We start from the raw sequence: 24,308 nt of genomic DNA, 5'->3' as shown, positions 1-24,308 counted from the left end.
AGTAGAAGATTATTACAGCAAAAAATTGAGTATAGAAGTTGCAATAAGCAGATGTTTAAGCATTTCAAAGCTATTAACATGTTTCATTGGCAAACCCCATGCTATAACATGTTAGTAGCTTCCTCAATGGTATTCTTCCACCTAACATGTTAGGAGTGTACTTGAAAGCATACTGCACTAGACTTGGGAAATATATAACAGACAATTTATCATGATACTTTTGCATAGTCATAATTTATTTGACTTTGTCACCATCACACTGAAGCCCATCTGAAATCAATGCATGCCCCATGTACTTGACAGAAGTGACTCAGTTTTGTCATTTACTTTTACTTAGACTCAAGCCTCTTTTACCATTACATGCCCAGCAGTTTCATTATATAGAAGTCACATCCCTGTTTAATAGCTATCTGAATTAGAACAACAGCTATTCCTTCAATCATTTAGCGACAGCTCTTTAGAACACTTCTGCAGTAGAAAAGATTATATAAATAGTAACCTTAGAAATATGTATCTAATAAAAGGTATGTTAACTCTATGCATCTCTGATCAAGCTTCATCCAGGTTCACTTGTCAATACTCTTGGGTTTGTTGTAACAATTTCCTCAATAGTCTTAATTGAATAATGTTCCACTTTGAAGTTTTAAGGATTACACATATATATTCTTAGTGTGTCCTGCTTCATAACTGTTACTACTCTATTATTCATTCAGTTCTGTTTGCTTAACTATGACTCTCATAGATCATGTGGACTTTAATTCATGTCTCATTTCCAGCTCTAATCACAAACAGAACTCTTCTCAGGGCATTTAATCTCATTAGTCACATTAGAATTATTACTTCTGTTATGCTTCTGAGATTGCACATATGTCAGCTGCCTTTGTTCTAGAAGGAAATTCAGTCATGCTACATGACTTTGCAAGTTGTATTTTGTGACCTGTGCATATTGTAACTTTGTGCCACTTCTGTATTCTCAGTTACTGCTCTGACCTTTGGCTTTGCTGTTATTGGTTTAGGGGAAATCTTAATCAGATATTCTCCTTGCAGATATTTCAGACCTTAAAACAACTCAGAATACTTCTGAAAAATGTTATTACTTTGCAACATACATTCAACACTTTTGTCAATTATGCTTCTGAATTGCAATGAAGTGCTAATCATGAGGCTCTTTTATTGCATCATTAGTCATATTATTTATGTTATGTTTCTGAAATTGCACATATGTCAGCTGCCCCTGTTCTACAAGGAAATTCAGTCATGCTACACGAATATGCAAGGTGTCTTTGTGACTGTAATTTTTACAGAGTTTCAGTGCATATTCTAACTTTGTACCACTTTAGTATTATCAGACTTACAGCTCTGACCTTTGGTTTTGCTTTTGCTCCAATATGCATTAGTTAGTGAATTGCTCTGCAACTTCACAACACAAATTCCTTTAATCATGCTTAGTGCCTCACAAGAAATATGATTCAAAATGTTTAGTTGATTTAAATGTTTTCCAGGGACAATATTTGGAGCGATCTGTATTCATTGCAGTTGTACTCATAGTCCAGTCATATCTGGACCACACAATTCATCTTTTGCCAGAATTATATGAAAACCATCCACTGAAAATTTTACACCATAGGAGACAGACTCAATAACGTAAATGTAGATTGAGATAACATACTACATCTGCATTCATCTTCTGTATCAAGCTTAAACATAACACTAATCATCAGCTTGGCTTACCAAAATCTGGCATTTGCAGCATCAATGATAGCTTTATCATATTCTATAGCATTTAACACATTTATTGTATGCAGGTTAAGTGTGCCCACAAATATATATTTGAAAGCTCAATCACTTTGTACATATCAATTGCTTTTACCTAGTCTCACATCAGCTTACCTTAATAATCTAATGAAAAATATATACCTTGCCTTATATAATTTTTCTTTGACTCTCAGTATGCTTGAAATGTATTTTTTTAAGCTAGAAATTTTGATTCTCAACACAGAACATTGAATTTGTAACAGTGATATACGTTTCAAATATTTTACATCCAAAAGCTTTGAATGTACTGAAAGGTTTCTATGAAGCCTAAAAGTCATTGGTGGTTGCAAGTGTAGAAATCCGAAACCAAAATTTGAAGAAATGCAGCTGAAATAATGGAGACTGAAAATTAAATGGCATAACTTGAGAATGAGATTTAAGACTGTTCAGTTTAACAATGAATTGTTTCAAAAAGAAGACTGCAATAATACAAAAGGGGGGTAGACCACTTGTTTATATATAACAATAGACTTGGTTGTCTATTGTATTTATGGAAGTTATCAAAGACACAGTAGAGCCTTTCTTGATTAAACAGAAAAAAATGACAAAATAGCTGCAAACAACTCAAAATGTACAGAACAATGAAGTGGCTTCCTGTGTGAGATAAGTTTAATTCTGACACATTGTTGTATATCCTGGGCGCACATGAGCAAGAGTGTAGAAAATTCCATTTTCTACACACAAACTTATTTTACTGCCCCCAGCCTACCCGGCATTTCAAAAAAATGGACGCATCTTTCAAAATGTTGCCCCATTGCAGTCAATAAATGTATGCATCATTTTAAGTGGCTTCCTCTAAAACTATTAATGATATTGGTTTTAGATCTGCAATCCTCACTGTAAGCAGGTTATGTACTTGTTTTAGGCATTACTTCAGAAAGTTGTAAAAATAATACAGCCTGAAAAAAAATTACGTTTCGGAGTGATACAAAGAAAACAATGTACTCTTTCTTGGGAAAAAAGAAAAAAATGTACTCCGTAGAGTGCAGAGTGTATACCTGGCTACACCCTTGCACATGAGACTCTAAAGAACCATTGTCAAGATGAATGATTAAGAAGTAACTATTGTCGCCTCACAGTAAGACGATGTCCGGTTCGATTCTCAGCTAGAGCGTCTTCTGCTTGGAGACATGCGTGAATGGGCGTACCTTCGTTGAAGGTTGTGCGTCAGGGCTGGTAACTCGGCACGTAAAAATCAACTACCAATCATTAGCGGACCGGAGTTCCGCTTTGGCGACCTCTAACCGGGAAAAGCCGAAAGACGCAACGGTGTAGCTATAAACACCAAAACAGACATAAAGCTTTACATCAGTTTGAATCAGTGACGCAGTACCCAGGACCATGTAAAGGAAACATTCAAAGTGAATACAGATGTGCCTTAGCCATTTACTGAACCTGGATTACCTGTTTTTGTTTCAAACCTAAGTCTAGCGTAGTCTAGGCAGGACGCAGGCATTTAAGGAAGGCTGAGGATGATGCGTGATGCCCTTGACGGTGATGTCACTGAGTCTTCGATTCAGCAGCTGCCAGATCTGATCTCTGATTTCCTTCTCACTTTAGCAATTTGTGACATGTTTACTTTGGGAGAGGGAAACAGATGTTAAGCCATTATTAGTACCGTTATTTTTCGGAAGTATTGCAATTTTTAGCTAATTGTGTAGAATCTTGCAGCACAGTCTCGTAAGAAATGGATGAATGGAAGTTGGTCCTGCGATCCAAAAGGATTGTATTAAAGGGCAGGCTTACAAAATAGGCACAAGGTAAAGGTTGCTGGTATGGTGCGTAAATAACTGAAGGCTTGGACTACATTTCCATGAATGCCTAGAGACACAATAATATTTACCTCAAGTGAGAGAGAAAAACGGTGCGTGTCTTACCCACAGTACGAAGATTTTTGCATTAGCTAAAAGGTGAGAGTTATTTTAACAGACACTCTCTAGGTGGATGCGTTTGTTTACCAATCTGCCGTACATTTTCCATTGCAACAGTAATGACGAGGCATTGTGTGCTGTTAACCATCCTGGGAATCTGTTACTAATGAAAAGCGATGTCACTGGTCTAGAGGCTAACATGAGAGTGCTTTGTGTGGTGTTAGAAATGCTTGATATATGCAGAGAATTGAGTGTGGCAGGAGTAAATGCGTGCCTTTTTCCGTCATTGCTTCCTTCACCACTTCCTGTGTTTATGGGCCAATAAGGCCGTGTGACATGCAGTAAGTTGTGATGAGATGTGTAGTGATGATATTCAGGCAGTGATGTAGTTACACAAAGCACTAATGTCACATTGCCATACATGTCAACTGCCTTTGGTTTTTGCCTTCTATTTTCACTCTGCCCCTCATAAAATTTTTGAAGTAGGCCACGGAGGATTAATGCCAGATATTAGAATTACATACATATTGTTCTCAAAATTGCATATTGGTGAAATGTTCCTCATGCTGGAATTTTGACCCCCATTATTTTTGGCTGTGTACAGCAATCTTGAGCAAAGTAGTTGAAATATATACAAACCATAGCCTTACTCTCCACCAATCCTAAACCCTGGCAAGATACCTGAAACAGTCAGGTATTTAGCAAAGTGGACACATAAACAACATTTTGCAACACATGCCTGTAGGAAGTGCAACGACTCTCATTTAGGCTGTCTTGTCTAGTGACCCAGATTAAGCCTCCATCCCGGGTCTCTAGTATTACAACAGGGATGGAATCAAATTTTTAAAATGATGAGTGTGTGCCCACAGTGTTTGCAGTGCAATGTCTATTTCTTACTTGCTCTCATTATAAAAAACCTTTGACCCATGGATGGCCTGCTGAGGTCTAATGGAATTTGTCCACCCATAATGTTTTTATGAAAACTATACTGATTACTCTTAGTAGAAGGTTAATTGGTCCTAATGATTTACTCTTCACACAAGATCTACAATTTTTTAAAAATATTTTGACTAAAAATGTTTTGGCTGTTTGTAAATTCAGGTAAATCTAACGTATGATAGCAACAGCTTAAAAAGTATTGCTGTATGTAATAAGGAAAGCCAAAGTAAGTAATTTTTCAAGTGATTTATTCTTTTCCTGGTTTAATCATTCAGCTTATGTGTTTAAGCTTTATCACATGAATCCCAAGTTAAAAAAAAGCAGGCAGATAACTGTTTAATGACAGAGAAAATTGAACAATAGGTGTAAGAAAAGCTGTAAATGTCCCCATTTGCATGGAGAAGACAGTGACTATAGTGTTTCATTCTGTATGGCCAAGTTTCCTTGATATTAATTGTTCATCCAAATGTTAATTTAATATACGAGGAGTTAAAATGACTTGGTTGTTTAAATGTTGAATATATTGCCAGTTTAAGTTACCTAACTGCATACTTATCAATTACATCTGAAATCTAAAACTGAATACCCAGCAATGCACTGACCTGGTTGTGGGTGGCACCACCCATACTCAGCTGGAGGTAATAGTCAACCTGCTAGCTGACAGATCTGGAGAAAACATCTCCCTCGCCAGCCCCTCCAGTCACCCCCAAAGCATACCTGCCACCATTTCTCACCCTATTATCTCAAGAGAGAAGGTCACATTGGCACTGTCCAAGGCCAAAACCACAGCATCAGTGGGACCAGACAACATCCCAGGTTGTCTTTTAAACATCTTAAAGCATGAACTAGCAAACCCACTTGGATCTCTGTTTAATTACAACCTAAGAACTGGCTATGTTCTAGTGAAATGGAGGACAGCAACAGTAATCCCTCTGCACAAAGGGGTACCATCAACCGACCCTGGGAATTATAGGCTTATAAGCTTGACTAGCCTTGTCTGTAAGGCCATGGAAAGAAGCATTATGAACCTTATTAACAAGGACAGAGGTAATCTCCAAACTCTGGACCCAACCCAGTTCTGATTTGTTAAAGGTAGATCATGCCTGTTAAACATGGTTAACTTCTTTGAGGAAGCCACCAAGGCCCTGGACAAGGGAAAGGCAGTGCATTTCGCGTATGTTAACCTAGCCAAGGCATTTGCCACAATCCTCCACTCAGCTATTATAGAGAAACTCTCCCAATTGGGAATTAAGTCCTACATTACCAGATGGGTAGCCAACTGGCTCACTGCCAGGAGACATATTGTTAAAGTGGGTGACTTCACTTATAGTAAAACACCAGTCACCAGTTGTGCACCACAGGGTTCTGTGCTGGGCTCCTTACTGTTCAGAATTTATTTCTCAGAAGTCCAGGCAAACTTGGATGGCCTATGGCCGACCAAGTTCACTGAAGATTGCAAAGTGGGAGTAATCATTAAATATACTGCAGACAGTGTTAACGCAGACAAATGACTGATGCCAAAGCCCCGGATTAAAGCTAAATCCAAAAAATGCATTATTATTTTCTTCAGGAAAGCTGACATCCCTGCTAATTACATTAGAGATAGCACCCCACTAAGTGTAGGCCCAATGGTGCATGATGTGGGTACTCAGATTAATAGCAATCTGAAGTTTGACCACCATGTATCTACAGTAGTAAGGAAATCCTTCTGTGTGGCACATCTTGTAAGTAAAGGCAAGGCATTGCATCAAGGTCGAAGGATGTTAGAATTCCATTATACTTTGCCCGTATCAGACCAGTAATTGAGTACAGTGCTGCCTTTTGCATGCATCTCACCAGACACCTGCAACAATTGGAGAGACCATAGAGGTTTCTCACCGAGAAATTACAAGGTACACAAAGCAAGACTTATGTGGAAAGACTAAAAGCCATGTTGCTATATTCTGTCTCCTACAGGTTGCTAAGGGGTGACCCGTGCCTGACTTACAGGGCAGTTTCTGACCCAACCCTCATAATGCTACACATTCGTAAATCAAACTGCAGGAGGATCACTCGCTCCAGGGATTTTAACCGACATGAACAGGTTATGCTGGAAAGATAGATACATCTCCAGAGACTGCTACTTCTCTTGAACAAGCTTCCAATTCATGTGAACTAGAGCCCCTCCCTGACCCTATTCAAATGCAACCTAGCTCAGTGGATGGGTGACCACAAATTCACTCGTGGGCAGGTGCCAGTGTCCCTCCTGGACAGAGGAAGTCAGTATTAACTACCAAAGACCCTTACCTCTGCAAATTTCGCTCACCTAACCACTGACAATTGGGGCAATTCAGGATAAATATCGCTAGATTTATAATGGTTTTAGAGCCGTTAGCCTAGTAACTTTCTGTGAACCTGTGAACCTATGAAAAGAGACACTAGCAATCATTTTCATGAAGGCAGTGCTCTTATTAAAGTTTCTGACAATTTACATTGCTAGGGGTTTTATAATAAAATGTTACTACTACTTATGACTGATCTGTAAATTCACTTTTCAGAAAAAAGGCACAGGTAGTTAGGTTTTCAATATGATTTGTTCAAAAAGGAGTGCTAAAATGAATTGCTTCTGTTGGTTAGAGGACTTGAAGAACCACGATGTAAAACTTCGTCTGCCCTGCTTTTAAGGAAAACTCAGAATGAAAGCACCTGCACGTGGCAGATGTGACTAATACAAACGGCAGTATATGACATAACAAACTATTGGAGGATAATGGGGTTGGGCACTAAAAGCCTGCTACTTTCCCCACATTTTTTGCTAAATATTTCCTTTTTTATTTTTTTGTAAAATTTTCTGCAGTTTTCTAGTGGTTATGCTAATGCTTACCCACTCTGCAGGCCCCAAATTACTTATATTGTTTTGATATCCAGATGCCAGAGACATTAGTACTGCCTACTGTTAAACTTCTGCTTTGAGCTGGAAAACAATCAAGAAGTAACTTCATTTTAATTCAATTTAAAAATCACACTAGAGGGAGGAAGTTATTTAGTTAATATCTGGTGCAATTTTCCAAATATTCTGTGCACTGAAACTTGACAGGGAACAACAGGAAAGGTTGTTATCTCGGAAATGTCCCTTTCTTTTAATATCTCTAGGGCTGTGCTCTTTATTTCTAAAAGTGCTGTAATTTATATTTACTGATGAAATAACACTTTGATTTTGTGTTTACTACAGAGCTTCAAGAGGGAGCTGAATCCACAAGGATTTTCTAAGAATAAGTTACTTACCTACGCTGACAATTAAGTGATCTTAGTGACATGTCAAAAATGTTTTGTGATATATATTGTCAGTAAGACTGCATACAGGTATATATTCAGACACACACGCACACAGCCCACACGCGCACACATAACGCACATACATATATTGAATTATAAATACCATATTACAGATGGATATGCAATATACTTCGCACTAACTACCAACAGTTATCAATGGAAGCACTGGAAAAGTGGAACCAGCAGGTATCAAAAATGGAAGACAGACCCTGCCTAGAATCTACCAGTCCATCAACGTATACAGAAGGTGGTAAGTAGCTATTAGGCTGTTGAGCCTTTCCTTTAAAAATGAGTCATGGGCAAGTCAAACACTGTAAATGCATTGCACAACAGTTATACCAAGTACCAGGAAAAATGGTGGATGTTTTATGTATTTCAATTGTAATGCTTTTGCTGAATGGATGTATACAATGTGACTGAGAAAACTGAAAATCAAAAATAACCAAGGGCTCATGATAATCTTAAATGCAAATGTTCTACAGGAAGGTAGCTTACAGTTTGGTGTGTCTTCTCTATTAGTATGCTGTCCGTTTGCTCTAAAGACTACTTGGCTTAAGGACTCTGGACCTTATTTACATTATTACATTTCTGCCTATAATTCTGCCGTATTGTGCTCTAGGGGAGACTTTACAAGTTGTCTTACAAGTGGTAAACCCACAAATGAAATACATAAATACAGACCTCTTTTATACGATGTTAGTGATATCTTGACCCTGTATACTACTGTATGTTTTTGGGTAGGATTTATGAACAAGGTACCCCTTGTACAAGGAACTACTAAATTGGCAGGTTTTGATTCAGAACTGTGTTGTCTTGAATTGCAGTTTCATACAATTGTGCTAACCAAAGCACTGTGATGTTCGTCAGATTACATTTCTGCTAATGTTATGCATGATCCTTGATCATTTGACTGGGGTAGCTTGCAAAGAACAGAGGCCTGATGAATCAAATAAAACTTTGAGTGAACTCGGTCCATCTGTCTGCTGTAATCTGTGTGAGCTCAGGCAAGGGCTAAAAGTGTTTGTGCACACAGAAAATTATAGGAAGGAGTGAGAGAGCAACAATCTTCAGTTCTGAAGTTAATATGAATGGTGCCCCTTTTTATCTGTATACTCCTTTGTCATGTCTTTCTTCATAGTGTCATGATGCTGTATATGCATGTTTGAAGGAAGTTCAACTTTGAAACTAGTCAGCTATGAAGCATAATTTCAAAACATCTCTAAGCATTAGACAGTTCTTTTTGGCAATTAACACATTTCTTAAGGGTAAAAACAGGTTGTATGTCATTACTGATTTGGGCTAGGAATTTGTCAGACACCTCTTTTATTTGTTGATGTGCTGATCTCTTAATTTCTGTCTGTATTTTTCAATATGAGTGCCTTTGGAACTGCATTTATGGCATTGGAATTAATATATTCTTCTGCCTCTTAGTTTTTACATTTGTTACTGTCTTACAAGTGAGTGGATGTCTTATCATAAAATATAATGTTATGTTGTCCTGTCTCGGCTTCATTCTTACTTGGATTGGTTTGGAGCCGATCCTCAGCTCCGACTCGGCCGAATACACAGCTGGAAGTCTCAAACTTGGATCGTGACAGGTAGGTATCCCATGATGCAGTGGTGCACCTCTCCAGATCTCGTTTGCCGCTTTATGAGGTTGGATGTGCTCTTCTTGGCTGCTGCGGCTAATTTTTGTCTTTTTTCACTTACTTTGCTTTAAGTTTTAGGATTCTTACATTTATAATGCTTTTGTAGACTTAGATAGTTAGATTTAGCGTGTAGCTTACTTATTTTCTTTCTGCTGTTGGTTGCTGTTGTTGGGCAGTCATTTTTTTCGTAGGCCTTATTGTATCCCATAGTTTATAGCAGTGGTGTGTTGTTTAGTTTACTCTTGCTATTAGTTAGTTGGTCATTTAACTTGTTTAAATTAGAGAGCTAATCGCCCGTTTTAGTTAGAGGGCTGGTAGTATTAGTGTCTGTGTGTGTGTTATTCCTTGGTATCAAGGTCCATTTAAGTTACAGGTTCTAGTGCTCTCCCTTTTTGTCAGAAGTAGTTAGTTTTCTAATTTATCTTATACTTAGATGTGCAGTGTTTATTAGATTAGAGTGTATTATATATCGGTGTCCTGAGTTAGTTGCCTTTGTAATCCTTTTGGGAACTTTCTCTATCATGTCTGAAGACTCTAGAGAGAAAGAGCATAAGCCTTCGGGCTTTAAGAAATGTCAGAAATGTACACAGAAAATGTCAATCACAGATGGACATGTCATTTGCGTATACTGTCTAGGGGCTATTCATTTAAAGGAGGATTGTACTTTCTGCCACTCCTTCAGTGCACACGTGTTAGGAGAGGAGAAACAAATTGATTCTCAAGGGTCTCTTAAAGCCAACCTTTGAGGAAGCTGTGCAGAGTGCTTCTTCTTCTTTATCCCCTTCTTCAAAGAAGGACAAACCATCCAAAAGACCATCATCTGTCCCTTCAGCTCAGTTGGAGCGTCCAGAAAAATTGTCAAAACTTTCTAAACCATCTGCCTCCTCAGCTCTTGGAACCGATGGAGGTCATCATTATTGACAAGCCTGATTCTTCGGCCCTAAGGTCTTCAGAGCCACAAGATACTGTGTCTTGGAGCTGGTCCATTGACATTCCCCTGTTCTCCCCTACTTTGATATCTCCCATTTTGGAGAAATCTCATTCTCCTCTATCCTCCAGGTCCACTAGGAGCCTATCTGATGATGACGTGGAGTGGGTGGTGCGCAGACTCCTGAAGTCGCCGGCTCTGGCCAAATTATTTTTGGCTCCGACCCATCAGGTCTCTGAGCCTCCCAAGACTATTGCATCCACTGTTGTTCCTCCTCTGAGCCAAGCTGGAGCCTCGGAGCCAGAGTACCTGGAACCACTTACTGTCGAACTGTCTATTCCGGGGCCCCCTTTGGAGATTACATACTCGACATCTGCTCCCAACTCTCTTGGTGCTGTCCAGAGTGTCTGGGAGCCGGGGTTCTCCAGCCGGCCCTGGGGGGGGGATGCTCGAGCCTGAACTTTTTCAGTTCCAAGTCTACCCCTCGTTGCATCGGCTCTGGTGAGCTCGGCTCCCACATCGGCCTCAGAGCTGATCTCCCTGGAGCTGGGGGTGTCCTCCATCTCCTCGGAACTGGGGACATCCTCAGAACTGGTGGGATCTGCTTTCAAGCTGATGAGGAGTGTGCTGTCCCCCTCTACAGCTCTACATAGGGATACCGGCATTCATGTCCCCCCCCCCCCCCAAGGCACCGGCTACTGTCTCTGCACCACCCCATCCACAGGACAGCAGACATCCAGAGCCTCAGGATCCCCCATTGTGTGAACCTCTCCCTTCCGAGGCCTCCCCAGAATACCCTTCTGCGGAGCCCCCTCGGAAGAGAACTTGCAAGAGGAAGCATATAGTCTCCCCTGATGAGTCCGTCAACTCAGATACTGACCTCGAGGGGTCAGAAGGGGCTCCCTACAGTCGTCCTCTGATATCTCATTTGCAGATATTCTGGAGATCCTTAAGCAGAGAGGCGGCTGGAAAACCATCACCCCTTCTGATGAGGAGTTAGTGTACCTGAAGGCCTTTGGATCTCAACCTTCAGCCTCCTGGGTGTCTCCGCCTTTCAATGAACTAATGGACTTGGTCAGTCGAAAGGTGTGGGAGTCACCTGACACTTGGAGGCCAAACAAGTTTTTGTCAGCCCCTACCAGAAAATATTTTCTCACAAAGGGTGCACCTGTAGATGATATGGTGGTGGCAGTAGCCACCAAGAAGGAACTTGACATCCTCAGCTGTTCATCCTCCGAACGAAGATTCTCGAATGATGGACAGATATAGGAAGCGTATCTTTTTGTCAGCGACTTTTACACTTCAATTGCTGAACTACCTCACTCACTTTATAATGCTACAAAGAGATCTCCTGAAAGAGCTAGGAGATACTCTACAAGGTACATTAGCTGCAGGGCTGAATGAGAGAGTCTCCTCCCAGCTATACACCTTAAATTCTGTCGTCAACTCCTCCATGAGACTGATATCTTATGCAGCGGATGGAGCGAGCAGGGCAGTGGGTTCAGGAGTTTACTTGAGGAGACACTTCTGGATACGCTTGTGCAATTTTGCAGAGTCCTTTAAGTCTACCTTTACTAATGCCCCCTTTGGTTTCTCACTCTTTGGACCCAAAGTAAAAGATACACTCACCAGATGCGAGCAGTAAGGGAAAACTCTCTCTGCCTTTGGAATAAGTTTTTTCCGTACCTTCAAGACCGTACCCTAAAGGTCAGAAGAGTGGAAAATGTGGTTCAAAACCTCCAAGGGAGTTTTCCAAAATGCACAAGGTTAATCCCTCCCCGGGGGCAGAGCGGGAGGTGACAATGGTAGATGTCATCCTGGAGGCAGAGGGGGTCCGTGAAACCAGGGCAACCGAGATTCCTTTCGCAGACATTCCTATCAGCGCTCCTGAAAGGAGGCCCGCCTGCTCTACTCTGCAGGCAGTCGGGGGACATTTGTCTTTGTACCCAGAAGCCTGGCAAGCTATCACAAGAGACAAGTGGGTACAAAGCATAATATCCAGAGGGTATTCCATTCCATTTTGCCGCCCTGTCCCACAAATCAGAACAATCCCGGATGTTCCACCCAATCTAAGGGAGCAAGCAACTATATAAATCTGAAAGTTGCTGGACAAAAGAGTCATCCAAGAAGTCCCTGCAGACCAAACAGGATTCGGAACTTACTCAAGATTCTTTTTGGTGCCAAAAAGAACAAGGGACTGGAGACCCATATTGGATCTCAGCAAGTTAAATGAATCTGTCAAAAAGTCAGTGTTCCAAATGTTGACACTGCTGTCAATACTTCCCTTCTTAGGGAAAGATGATTGGATGTGCTCAATAGACCTCCAAGATGTGTACTACCATATAAAAATGGACAGAGCATCGAAGAGTCACTTACGCTTCCAGCTGTGAGCCAGTCATTATCAGTTCCAAGCTCTGCCCTTTGGTCTCACTACAGGCCCCCAGAGTGTTCACCAAATGCATGGCGGTAGTGACGGCTCACTTGAGGCGTCTGAGATTCCAAGTGTTTCCGTATCTGGACGACTGGCTCCTAACTGCCACCACTAAGCATCTACTCCAGCAGGCCAGGGATGTGACTTTGGAAATTTGTGCTCAGCTAGGTATAGCAGTCAACTTACAAAAAAAATCTGCCTTGTTACCCTATCAACATATTACCTTCAAAGGCACAAACCTATTACCTTCAAAGGCACAAACCTGGACACTATTTCCATGATGGAACGTCTTCCAGCTGACAGAATTTCTTTATCAGCCCTCAAGCAGCAAATACTTCACCTTCTTCCCAAGGACAAGGTAAAGGCAAAAATAGTTGTGAAACTCCTAGGGACAATGGCTTCGACCATAACACTAGTTCCTCTCGCCAGAATGCACATGAGAATCCTTCAGTGGCTCCTGTTCTCCCAGTGGTCACTTCAAGAACACCCAATGTCCCACAACAGAGTCAGAATGACTGAGTCCTGCAAAAAGACCTGCAGTGGTGGATCCAGTCCAACCATGTGACCATCGGGAGACCCTTTATTCCATGACAGCCTGTTGCTACAGTGACTACGGATGCTTCCCAGAAAGGGTGGGTTGGCATTATCTGGGAAGCACGGTCCTAGGTTTATGGCAGGAACAGGAGGTCCACTTGCATATCAATGTTCTAGAGATGAGAGCAGTGCTTCTGGCGTTGCAAGCACTTCACGACTCTCTTCCACTAGGGATGATTGCTATACAGTCAGACAATATGTCAGTGGTTTGGTACATAAACAAGGAGGAACCAAATCATACCCACTTTGTCATGAGGCCCTGAGAGTTTGGCAATGGGCAGTTTCTTCCCAGCACTTTCTAGTATCAATGCACATCCTGGGAAAATCCAATGTGATAGCAGACGAGCTCAGCAGGGCAATATTGATGCCTCACATGTGGTCTCTGAACCAGAACATAACAGAAGAGATCTTCTGGAAATGGGGTTAGCCTTGCTGCGATCTTTTTGCCACTCCTATGAATGCCAAGTGCAGCAGCTACTTTGCCCTAATTCCCCAGGCGGGGGAGACCCCGAGAGATGCACTTGTTCACGATTGGCTCCCGGGACTTCTTTATGCCTTTCCTCTGTTTCCCCTCGTACCCAAAGTCATCCAGAAAGCAAAATCCTTGGGAGGCATTTCCTCTGTTCCCCTCATACCCAAAGTCATCCAGAAAGCAAAATCCTTGGGAAGCAGGATGATTCTCATTGCCCCACTTTGGCCTCTACAGATTTGGTTCCCCTTCCTTTGGCCTCATCTTCTGGAGAAGCCTTGGATTCTGGACCCAGTTACAGACCTGCTGACACATATGTCAGGTGCACTTCATCCTTCCCTTCACACCCTCAACTTGACAGCATGGCTGCTCTACTTCCCAATTTAGTCAGGCTTCAAAACGTTACTACAGGAGTAGAACACACACTGATGTCTTCTCATAAAGTTTATACTAGAAGACTATATACTAGCAAGTGGAAAACATTTTCTCACTGGGCTCAGAATAGAAATAGTGATTTTTTTTTTTTCTGTTTATTCAATCCATTCTAGAATTTCTGGCTGCAGTTCGAAATTTTCACATTGGTGATCATTCTCCTAATTTAATGTCACACAGGTTGTGTAAAGCATTTTTAAAAGGCACTTCCTTATTGAGACCTCCTTTTAAGGAACCACTTACTCCTTGGGATTTAAATTTTGTTCTATCTCAGCTTTCTGCCAGAAGGGTCACAGAGTTGCAAGCACTGTCAATTAGACCTCCATATCTGATCTTTCACAAGGACAGGGTATCGTTATGAACCAATCCATCCTTTGTACCTAAGGTTAGCATTCAGGCCAATATCTATCACTCTATTGAACTCCTGGTGTTCTTCCCCAACCATGGCAACAAGGCAGAGTATAGACTCCATCAGCTGGAGGTGCATAGACAACTCAGATTCTATTTGCATAGAACTAAAGATTTCAGGAAATCTGACCAATTATTCATCTCCTTCTCTGAGGCAAAAAAGGAGTAAGAATGAATGGCGAGATGGACAACAAACATGGGACATTATGGTGAGTACAAAACTTCTTTTTTTTCCTTCCCTTTTTATAAAGCACAGCAAAATCCTAGACTTGTGGTTTTAGACTCCATTTTTGTGTTTTTTAGGGCAGTTTAGCTCTAGAGTTGTTATGTTTGACTTTCACTGTCTCATGATACGTTAGGAGTATAAACCTGTGTCCATAAAGATATAGCTGAAAGTTCTCATCAGTATATAATATGGCCAGAGCTTCTTTTTCAGTTTCTGTGTATTGTTTTACTGTATGACCTGCTGGCATGTGTTTTGGTGCATAGTAGTCTGTGTTTGTAAGTCAGAGGAGTTCATAAGATATCTGGATTGCTACAACACTCGTTTGCTTAGCTAGATCATAATATAACATAGCTTGATCTTAAACCAAACAGTATTTTGTTTTTTGTGGTGCACTATTATGATTATAATAGTCTAATTACATGTTTCTTCTATTGTGAGGTTTCCAAGGGACTCTGAGATGGTTAAAATCTTTACTACAGCTTACACTGTAATTTGCCAAGCCTGACAGAATCCACATGGCTATATGATACTTATGTGGTACATTCTTAATTGCTTTATATTTTTGATGGTCATATGAGATGCCTTTTTCTGAGAAAATAATCTGTGCAAAGTATGGTTGTATAATAACTTGTAGTCTTGAAGCCCACAGTGTTGAAATTAATAATTCTGAGACCCTATTATTGACGGACCAAAATGCTGAAGACCACAATGTTTACAAATCTTGACTTCTGAATCCCCCTTTTAAGTGTGATCCCAGCAATGAGTGCTAACATGCACCCTGCAGGGATGTGGACCTAAGAGAGAGTGCTAACATGTATTGTGTGTGGGGGGCAATCCAGCAGTTCAGTATTGTGGTCTTCAGTGTTTTGTTTTTCAATATTCTGGTCCGTGGATTATGATATTTCAGGATTGTGATAGCAAACCCTTTTAATCATATATTTCTGAATAATAGGAAATTGCCAAAAAATCTGAATTGGAATAATCTGTCATAAGTGGATGTTCGTACTTGGCCAGATTTTTCAGTGGTCATATGTCTTCTAGCATACGAGATTGCGTTCTGAAGCTGTGGCTTTTTGAGGCGGTGTGGCTGTAGATGAGAATGTTTTTATGCTTCCTCTTTTTTTTTTATTTTTATTTTCAGAAGGCAGGCAGAGAGACTTTACCGATGATGTTTTGTCAGGCGAACAAAGCCATTAAAAAAAAAAAAAAAAAACAATCAAACGTAGAAAAACTATACATTTGCACACAAGTTATTCAAACAACGATAATTCACACATTACTAATATTGACCAGCTTGCATTTACCAGGCCCCAAAATTTACATAGTACAGAGGCAGGAAAGAGATTGCTTATTTTTCACCGATGATTATATTTTTTGTACATCAACTTTTTGAGTTGTAATGTAACTGTACATCATAAAGATCACTGCTGCAGGATTCATATATAAATATATATAAATATAAACTGGAAGAGTACACATTAGTAAAACTAAGAATAGCTGGTCTATTAGATTTTCTGCAACACTGCACTGTAACACGAGTTCTATCAAAATGGCAGAGTAATGAGCAAAATACAGGGTTCATGTTGACTGCCATCTCCCACAACTGAGCACATGATGTGTGTATTACATTTCTGGTAGCCCCCTCTTTCTTAAAGCTGTATACTACAATACAGTACATCCCCCTTTATTTATAGAATAGAATGTAAATAATGAGACAGCAGTGTCAACTGTTCAATGACCCCGCATTCTGCTCTTAATTATGGGCTAGCACATCATGGCTATTCAGCCTTTACTTCTTGTAGTCTGACCACTGTAGTCGAACAGCTTCTGGAGTATTCTCATTTCATTTGGCATCTGTATGTCAGATCTGATTTTTGAAACTTGTAGTTGTCCTTACTGTGCTGAAGAACTTGAGAACTATCTCAATGTACCATTAGGTTATGTTCAAGTTTCATAGAACTATACTGTTCATGTTGAGATGTAGCGTCTAACTGATACTTATCATCATGTTCGGATTCCATAGTAACAAGATGCTTTTTTTTTCTCTGAGAATGTGGTATAGTTAACTGGTTAATCTGGTCCTGTTCTGGAATTAACTTAGAACTTACTCTGTGTAACACACACACACACACACACACACACACACACACACACACACACAAATTACCTTCAACTGATCTTTTAAACATAAATGGCCTAAAAAAGGGCTCTGTTGCTTCTTTATCTAATGAAAGTCTGTAGTATATAATGCTGCTTAAAAATGTGATAATAATGAAAGTGTATGATTATGTGCTCACTGATGTTACTTTTCTTATAGATGTATAAGTGATATTGCAGTTTGTTTTACTACAGTGTATTGGAGTGTGTCAGCTGGTGGTGGACTTAGTGTTTGTTCTCTTTTTCTACTTTAGTGTTACTGTGGAGTTTGTATATGTAAGTCATTTGTATATGTAAGTCAAGGGAGAGTAGAAGTGAAGCCCCCTCACAATGGATGGTGGGGGGTGCAGGGGGACTTGCACCCTGCAGAAAAACTGATTTTTTTTTTCTGTTTTTTTTTTTTTTTTTAAGTTATGCTGGGTTTAAGCAAAGTGTTTGCTATGTCATTTTTTCAATCACTTATATTTAGCTATTTTGTATATTGATCAAATGACACTAATTGATATATGTATGCACCTCTCTCTTTAGGCGTGTACGTGACTGTGTCAATATAATTAAAACAATATTTTAGGCATCAAGAAAGACTCCCCACTCCCCATGAACTATTTTATTAACAATGTTAGTGCCTTCATCCTGCACACTCAGGACTTCAGACAGTCAGCATAAAAGCAACTGTTCCTGTAGACATTATTAAAATTCAAAATCTACCAATCATTTCAGCATAATCATCACATGACAAAAACATGTCTCAAGAGCCTGTAAAATCATATTAAAGCAGCAGCAATAAACTAAACATTCGTAATTTTATACACAGTATAAAATATACTTCAAATAAATATGTATGTGTATGTCTATAAATGCAAATATTATAAAATCTTTACTTGAAGGTTCATAGATTTTAAAATCAGTTTTATACTAATAACATCATTAAGTCCAAGAAATAAATTAGCTTCCAGCTTCAGATGCCAGTCATTCTCCTTATTATTTAAAATAACTTCCACATCAACCCCTTTATTTCCAACATACACTTAATTTAAAACAAAGAAGGAAAACTTTTTTTAAAATTACATTTGTTTCTGTATGCATGTATAGATTATATTATTCCTTCCTTCCTTCCTTCTGTCAGAATAATAGTGATCAGATATCCTGTCCCTCCATTGTCTCCCTGTCTTAACAGATAGAATGCTGGACATGTCAAACATGTGGCCACATAAATTACATTGGTAGATCCAAATGCAAGTCTTCCTTTATCCCAATATTTCATTCCACTAACTGGCTACATAAACCATGAACTGTCAGCCGTATGCTTACACTTCTTATAATCCCTACATTGATATCTCCTATTGCTTTTTTGCGTGAAACACTGATAACTTGATATAGTCATTTTCAAAAAACTCAACATTGTGTCCTCTCTCTCAAAAAATAACAGCGTCCAAGCCAACAACCTCTTTCAACAAGGGGTTAACTTCCAAAATCTTCCAACTGTTCTTAAAAATACTCTTAAAACTACCTGCACCTGCACTAAACTGTATAAACTCATATCATCACCCCATTAAATAACAGTACTCTTAACTTTCCATTTCATATGATCACTAAATAATAACTGGGGTAAACCTCACTTCTCTGTGTTTTGATTAATTCAGTAACCTCCGTATGTCTCTGGCTAAGGGCTATGCTGGTAAGGAAATTATTAAACAAGACTTTCACCTGATGGTGAAACTCCTCATTATTAGTGGCCAGTCTACTCACAGTAATTAGCTTGGCTTTTGACAATGTTCAACTTCTACCTCGAAGTTCACTTTTAAAGTTAAGAAAATCTATTACTATGACAGCTTTTCCTAAAACACCTCATACCTACACCACACCCAACCTCATTTTCTGAAGACAAGTTATACATTTCTTTCACTTCATCTTCATATACTTAGTAGTCAAGTTTAAATAATCCACAAACTACTCAATTTCTTTTTATTTCCCTTTCCAAATGCAAAAAAAAAAAAAAATTAAAATAAAACAGTAAAATAAACATATAACAACATTCTAACCTTATAAACTGAAGCCTAAACAAATTTTGCTTCTCACGTAGCCATAAAAAAGTATGTTCAATAACAGCCCCATTGCAAACCTCATTCACCTTTTGAAAGTACTGTTAATCAAACATAAGGGAGTTACTTCAGTATAGATATGTTTGATTCTCAGAACTTTAAGAAATGTAGTCAGTGCAGCTACAAGTTGCTCCATCAAGACCCTCATCTTATGTGTGTCTACTGTTTGGGCATTGCACATTTTGAATTAGACTGCACTTATGTAAAACCTTCAGTTTTAGGGCTTTACAAGCATGGAGGGAGAAGCTTGTCATCAAAGGTTTACTCACCCCACAGACAGAAGCATCCACTGCAGCTGGGCCTTCATCTGGTTCCTGGTTAAGAAGGCAGATAAAGTTAAATCAAAGGGTAAAGACAATGAATTATACAAGGGAAAAAAGAAAAACACTTTGGAAAAGACAGAGGTTTCCCATAAAAGATCACTGGATCCAACAGTACCAGTCCATCCTGACCTGAAGACTGCATGCGCAGCAGAACAGACAGCTCCTGGGCATCAATCTGCCTCTTCTTGGGCCGATTTCTCACTGAAAGTGGTCAGCCTGAGACTTCATTCCTCTATTCTCTAAGAAAAGCACTATTCCAGTCCACTGTCAGTGGCATCATCTACTCTGTCATCTTGGAGTTTCATGGATCCCGATATCAATAGGATGATGTGGAAGTTCCTCGAGATGCATACCCAGCTTGGGGGCTCCCTTGGTGCCATCTGCTCTTAGTGCACCAAACATGAGATCAATTAACCTGCCACTTATTTCTCCAGTGCTGGTTTGTCCCATGTTGACACCAGCTTCCTTGGGTCTGTCTTGTACCGAGGCATCTTTGTCAGCATCAACGTTCTTGGTCACTTTGATCCCTGACTACATCCTTTTCTCGCTCAACTACATGGTTGTTGGTTCAAACAAGGACTTGGAGCCATAGTATCAGCACCAAAGCCTGAGGGCACGAGTTGACACCAGGGGTATTGGAACCATCTTTACTCCTTGGAGCATCAGCTCTTGACAGCTCAGATCTGAGATCAACTTTGGTGTCAAGGTGCATTGGAGCAAGAAATGTCTTTTGTCCTTGGACGGGAATAGATTCTTGGAGTCAATTGCAGCTTCAGCCTTCATGGTTTTTCATAGGGTTTATGGACTTACCTCCCCAGCCAATTCAGTTCCACCCTAACTCCAACAGGACTCTGCTTCTTCTTATTCTTTCTATCTGCCTATCCTGTCAGACCGAGACATTGAAGCACTAGCTACCCAAGCCATCTACTACGTCAGCTCCCAGTCTGATTCTGAACCTTCTGATCCTCCACCAGAATTGGTTCACAGAAAACAGATGTGTAAATGGAAGCACATAGACTCAACCCCAGAGTCTATCACAGAAGACACAGATTTGGATAAAGGTAAAGGTACTCTGTGATCTCCCTGTGAAGACGTCACTTTTGGTGAGATCCTAGAATTGATGAGCAAAGAGTGGGATGATCAACCCAAGATCTTTTCCTGATGCAGCTGTGTTCTTGAAAGCTTTTGGTTTTGGCTTATCTTCATCCTGGGTGGTACTACATGTTGACCCTCTCATTGACCTCATGACACAATGGACATAGAAGGATCCTGACATAGTGTAACCTATCCTCAAAAAAACAGATACGATTTTGCAATCCCCTAAAGACAGGAAACATTGGAGCAAAGGTTCTCAGGTAGATGCGATGGTGGTTGCAGCAATCATGAAGAAAGAACCTTCAGAAGAAAGCTCCTCTGATCATCCCCCTAACAGAGAGTCCAGGATGATGGGCATATTTGGAAAGCAAACCTCTGATGTTGTAAATCTTTTGTTCATACATTACAGATAGGACCTCCGTTCCATCATCGGAACCGATACGGCCATTTTTCAGCTCACGCAAGCCAAAAACTCTCAGCTAAGCTCACGCAAGCCAAAAACTCTCAGCTAAGAACCTACCCACAGTCCCCCTCTCCTAGGTACACTAGATCCCATTTGCCATGTTCCTAGACAAACGTGTTAGCCTTCTCTCTCAAAGCTAAGTAGTAAATTGTTGATTTTATGACAATTGTTTCTTCTAAATTACTACATTTTTAGTCAAGTTGGGGGGGTACTGCCTGATGAGGTACGTGACACTGTAGCCTCGCAGCTAGCTACCCTTGAATCCATCTTGAACTCCTTGATGCGTTTGATATCTCACACCACCGAGGAGGCAGCTCAAGTTGCCGCATCTGGTGTTGTCATGAGATGTAATGCTTGGATGAGATTGTGTGACTTCACAGACCCTTTTAAATCTTCCTTCGTCAATGCACCTGTTGATGAATCTGCACTTTTTGGACCCAAGATACGAGACACACTTGCACGTAGTGAGAAAGACGGAAAGAACTTGTCTGCTGTGGGCATATGCTTTTCCAACCCCCAAAGGTTCTACTGCAGGAACCAGAAGAGAGGAAAGATATGGTTCAAGAAATCCCAAGGATCCTTTCATGACACTCATGGAGAACAATACCCCCAGGGCAGAGGGGGCAACTCATATGGAAGATTCCCCTTTCAGGGTAGAGGTGGTCCGCGTAACCAGGGAGCCAGAGATTCTTTCTCCGGCAGACCCTATCCACACTCCTGAGCAACGGCCAAATTACTTTCCTTTGGAAGCAGTCTGGCATTGTTTTTCCTCTGCATCTACCAAACTGGCATTTTATTACTACCGATGTTTTGGTGCAGAGAATAATAACTAGAGGCTGCCAAATACCATTCGACTTAACTCCCATACCCATCAAACGAATCCCCGATGTACCACCCAATCAGAGGGAATTAGCCTTAGAAATATGTACCACCCAATCAGAGGGAATTAGCCTTAGAAATAGAAAAACTGCTAAGAAAGAGTCATCCAACCAGTCCCACCAGAACAGACAGGATCTGGGTTTTACTTGAGGTACTTTTTAGTGCCAAAAAAGACAGGGGACTGGAGACCAGTCCTGGATCTCAGCCTACTGAACAAATTTATGAAACCTCAAAAATTCCGGATGGTCACAGTACAGTCCATTCTTCCCTTCCTACGGAGAGACAATTGGATGTGCCCTGTAGACCTGCAAGATGCATTCTACCACATAAAGATGGATCACTGCTCACGGAGGTTTCTCCGCTTCCGGCTGGGATCCAATCACTACCAGTTCAGGGCACTGCCATTTGGTCTCTCGACAGCCCCCCCCCGAGTGTTCACCAAATGTATGGCAGTTGTGGTAGCCCGTCTTCGACTACAAGGATTCCAGGTGTTTCCCTATCTAGACGACTGGTTCCTTACTGCCCCGACCAGGAATCTCCTAGTCCGCAGCCTCTCTTACACTCAATGTCTCGCTCTCCGCTTGGGGATTACAATCAACAAAGACAAATCTCAGATGTCCCCAGTGAAGACACTGGAATTTATTGGAGCGGTCTTCGGCACACCATCCTGTTAGACTTCTCTTCCCCCCTCACAGGCTTTTGTAAATAAGACACCAAATTCAAGACCTTCTTCCTCACATGTTTGTACCAGCATATCTTGTACTGCAACTCTTGGGCTCCATGGCAGCTGCCATTACTTTAGTACCACTGGCGCGACTGCACCTGAGAATCCTGCAGTGGCTCCTTTCCGCACCGTGGTCGTTGTTAACCCACCCACTCAACCACATGATACACCTTACAAACCGTTGCAAGGAAGAAATGCTATGGTGGATGGAGCCACAAAAGAATCTTTGGTGTCGACCATTTTGTCTTCCCTAACCCACGACCTCGGTGACCACAGATGCTTCACTGTTGGGGGGTATTTTGTGGGAAAGGCTGTCCAAGGTACCTGGACCCGCATCGTAAATGTCCTGGAACTGAGGAGAGCTCTCTTAGCATTGCAAGTGTTCCATGCATCCCTACCCTCGGGGACCATTGCAATTCAGTCAGACAACATGTCAGTCTGGTATATCAACAAACAAGGCGGAACCAGATCTTGCCTACTGTGTCAGGAAGCCATAAGGATTTGGCACTGGGCAATAGCTTCCAGTCACTTTCTTATAGCAACGTACATTCCTGGGAGTTCCAACCTTACTGCGGACAATCTGAGCAGGAACATTCTGATGCCTCACGAGTGGTCCCTCAACCGTGTAATAGTAGATCGGATCTTCCAACTTTGGGGCAAGTCTTGCTGTGACCTGAACTACAAATGCAGGAACTATTTTGCCCTGATCCCCCCTCAGGGGGAACCACAGAGGGATGCTGTAATGCATGATTGACCCCCGGGTCTTCATGTCTTTCCCCTGTTTCCCCTCATTCCAAAATTTCTCCAGAAAGCTCAGAGGTTGAAAAGCAAAGTGATCCTCATTGCTCCCTACTGGCCATGTCAAGTCTGGTTCTCGTTTCTATGGCCTCATCTGATTCACAGCCCATGGATCCTGGATCATTCCTAGGACCTATTATCCCATCCTCAGTGACTGATTCATCTGAACCTGCATAGTCTCAAGCTCACAGCTTGGTTCCTCCACTTCCAGTGCTTGCCAGGCTGCCTGACATCCCATCTCCTGTTCGTGAAATTCTTCTGGCCTCACACAAACCTTCCACTAGGTTTATTCTAGTAAATGGACTAGGTTCTCTCTTTGGGCCAAAGACCAGAACTTAGACCCTTTCTCTATGCCTTTTGAGAATATTCTACAATACCTGACTACTCTTCTGCATGCAGGAGTCTCAGCTTCAACTATCGCTGTACATTTAGCAGCCATCGCCAATTTTCATAATGGTCTTGATAATTCTTTAATTATGTCACACCGCCTATGCAAGACCATTTTGAAGGGAGTATTACATGTTAAACCTCCAGTCAAGCCTCCCTTAGAACCCTGGGACTTGACTCTGGTGCTTAAGCCTCTCACAGGCTCTCCTTTCGAGGTCTTTGAGTCATGTGATTTGAAATTTTTGTCATGGAAAACCATATTTCTAGTAGCACTCACCTCAGCGAGAAGAGTATCTGAGCTGC

At 40.9% G+C, this 24,308-nt stretch overlaps 1 protein-coding gene across 1 annotated transcript in view; it reads left to right on the top strand.

Moving 5' to 3' along the window:
• Positions 1–3,045: 3,045 nt before the first annotated feature.
• LOC122812025 (protein transport protein Sec24C-like) overlaps positions 3,046–24,308 on the top strand; it is a 784,735-nt gene continuing 763,472 nt past the window's right edge. Inside the window, exons 1-2 of the mRNA XM_044084258.1 lie at positions 3,046–3,725; positions 8,054–8,190. Of these exons, the coding sequence (XP_043940193.1) occupies positions 8,097–8,190 (94 nt within the window). The 5' untranslated portion in view covers positions 3,046–3,725; positions 8,054–8,096. The remainder of the gene's footprint in view (positions 3,726–8,053; positions 8,191–24,308) is intronic.

Source organism: Protopterus annectens, chromosome 9.part0 (genome assembly GCF_019279795.1).
Source record: "Protopterus annectens isolate FY-2018-M chromosome 9.part0, PAN1.0, whole genome shotgun sequence".
Taxonomy (NCBI): domain Eukaryota; kingdom Metazoa; phylum Chordata; order Ceratodontiformes; family Protopteridae; genus Protopterus; species Protopterus annectens.
Note: the sequence above shows the minus strand (reverse complement) of the source record. Positions and strands in the feature narration are given on the sequence as shown.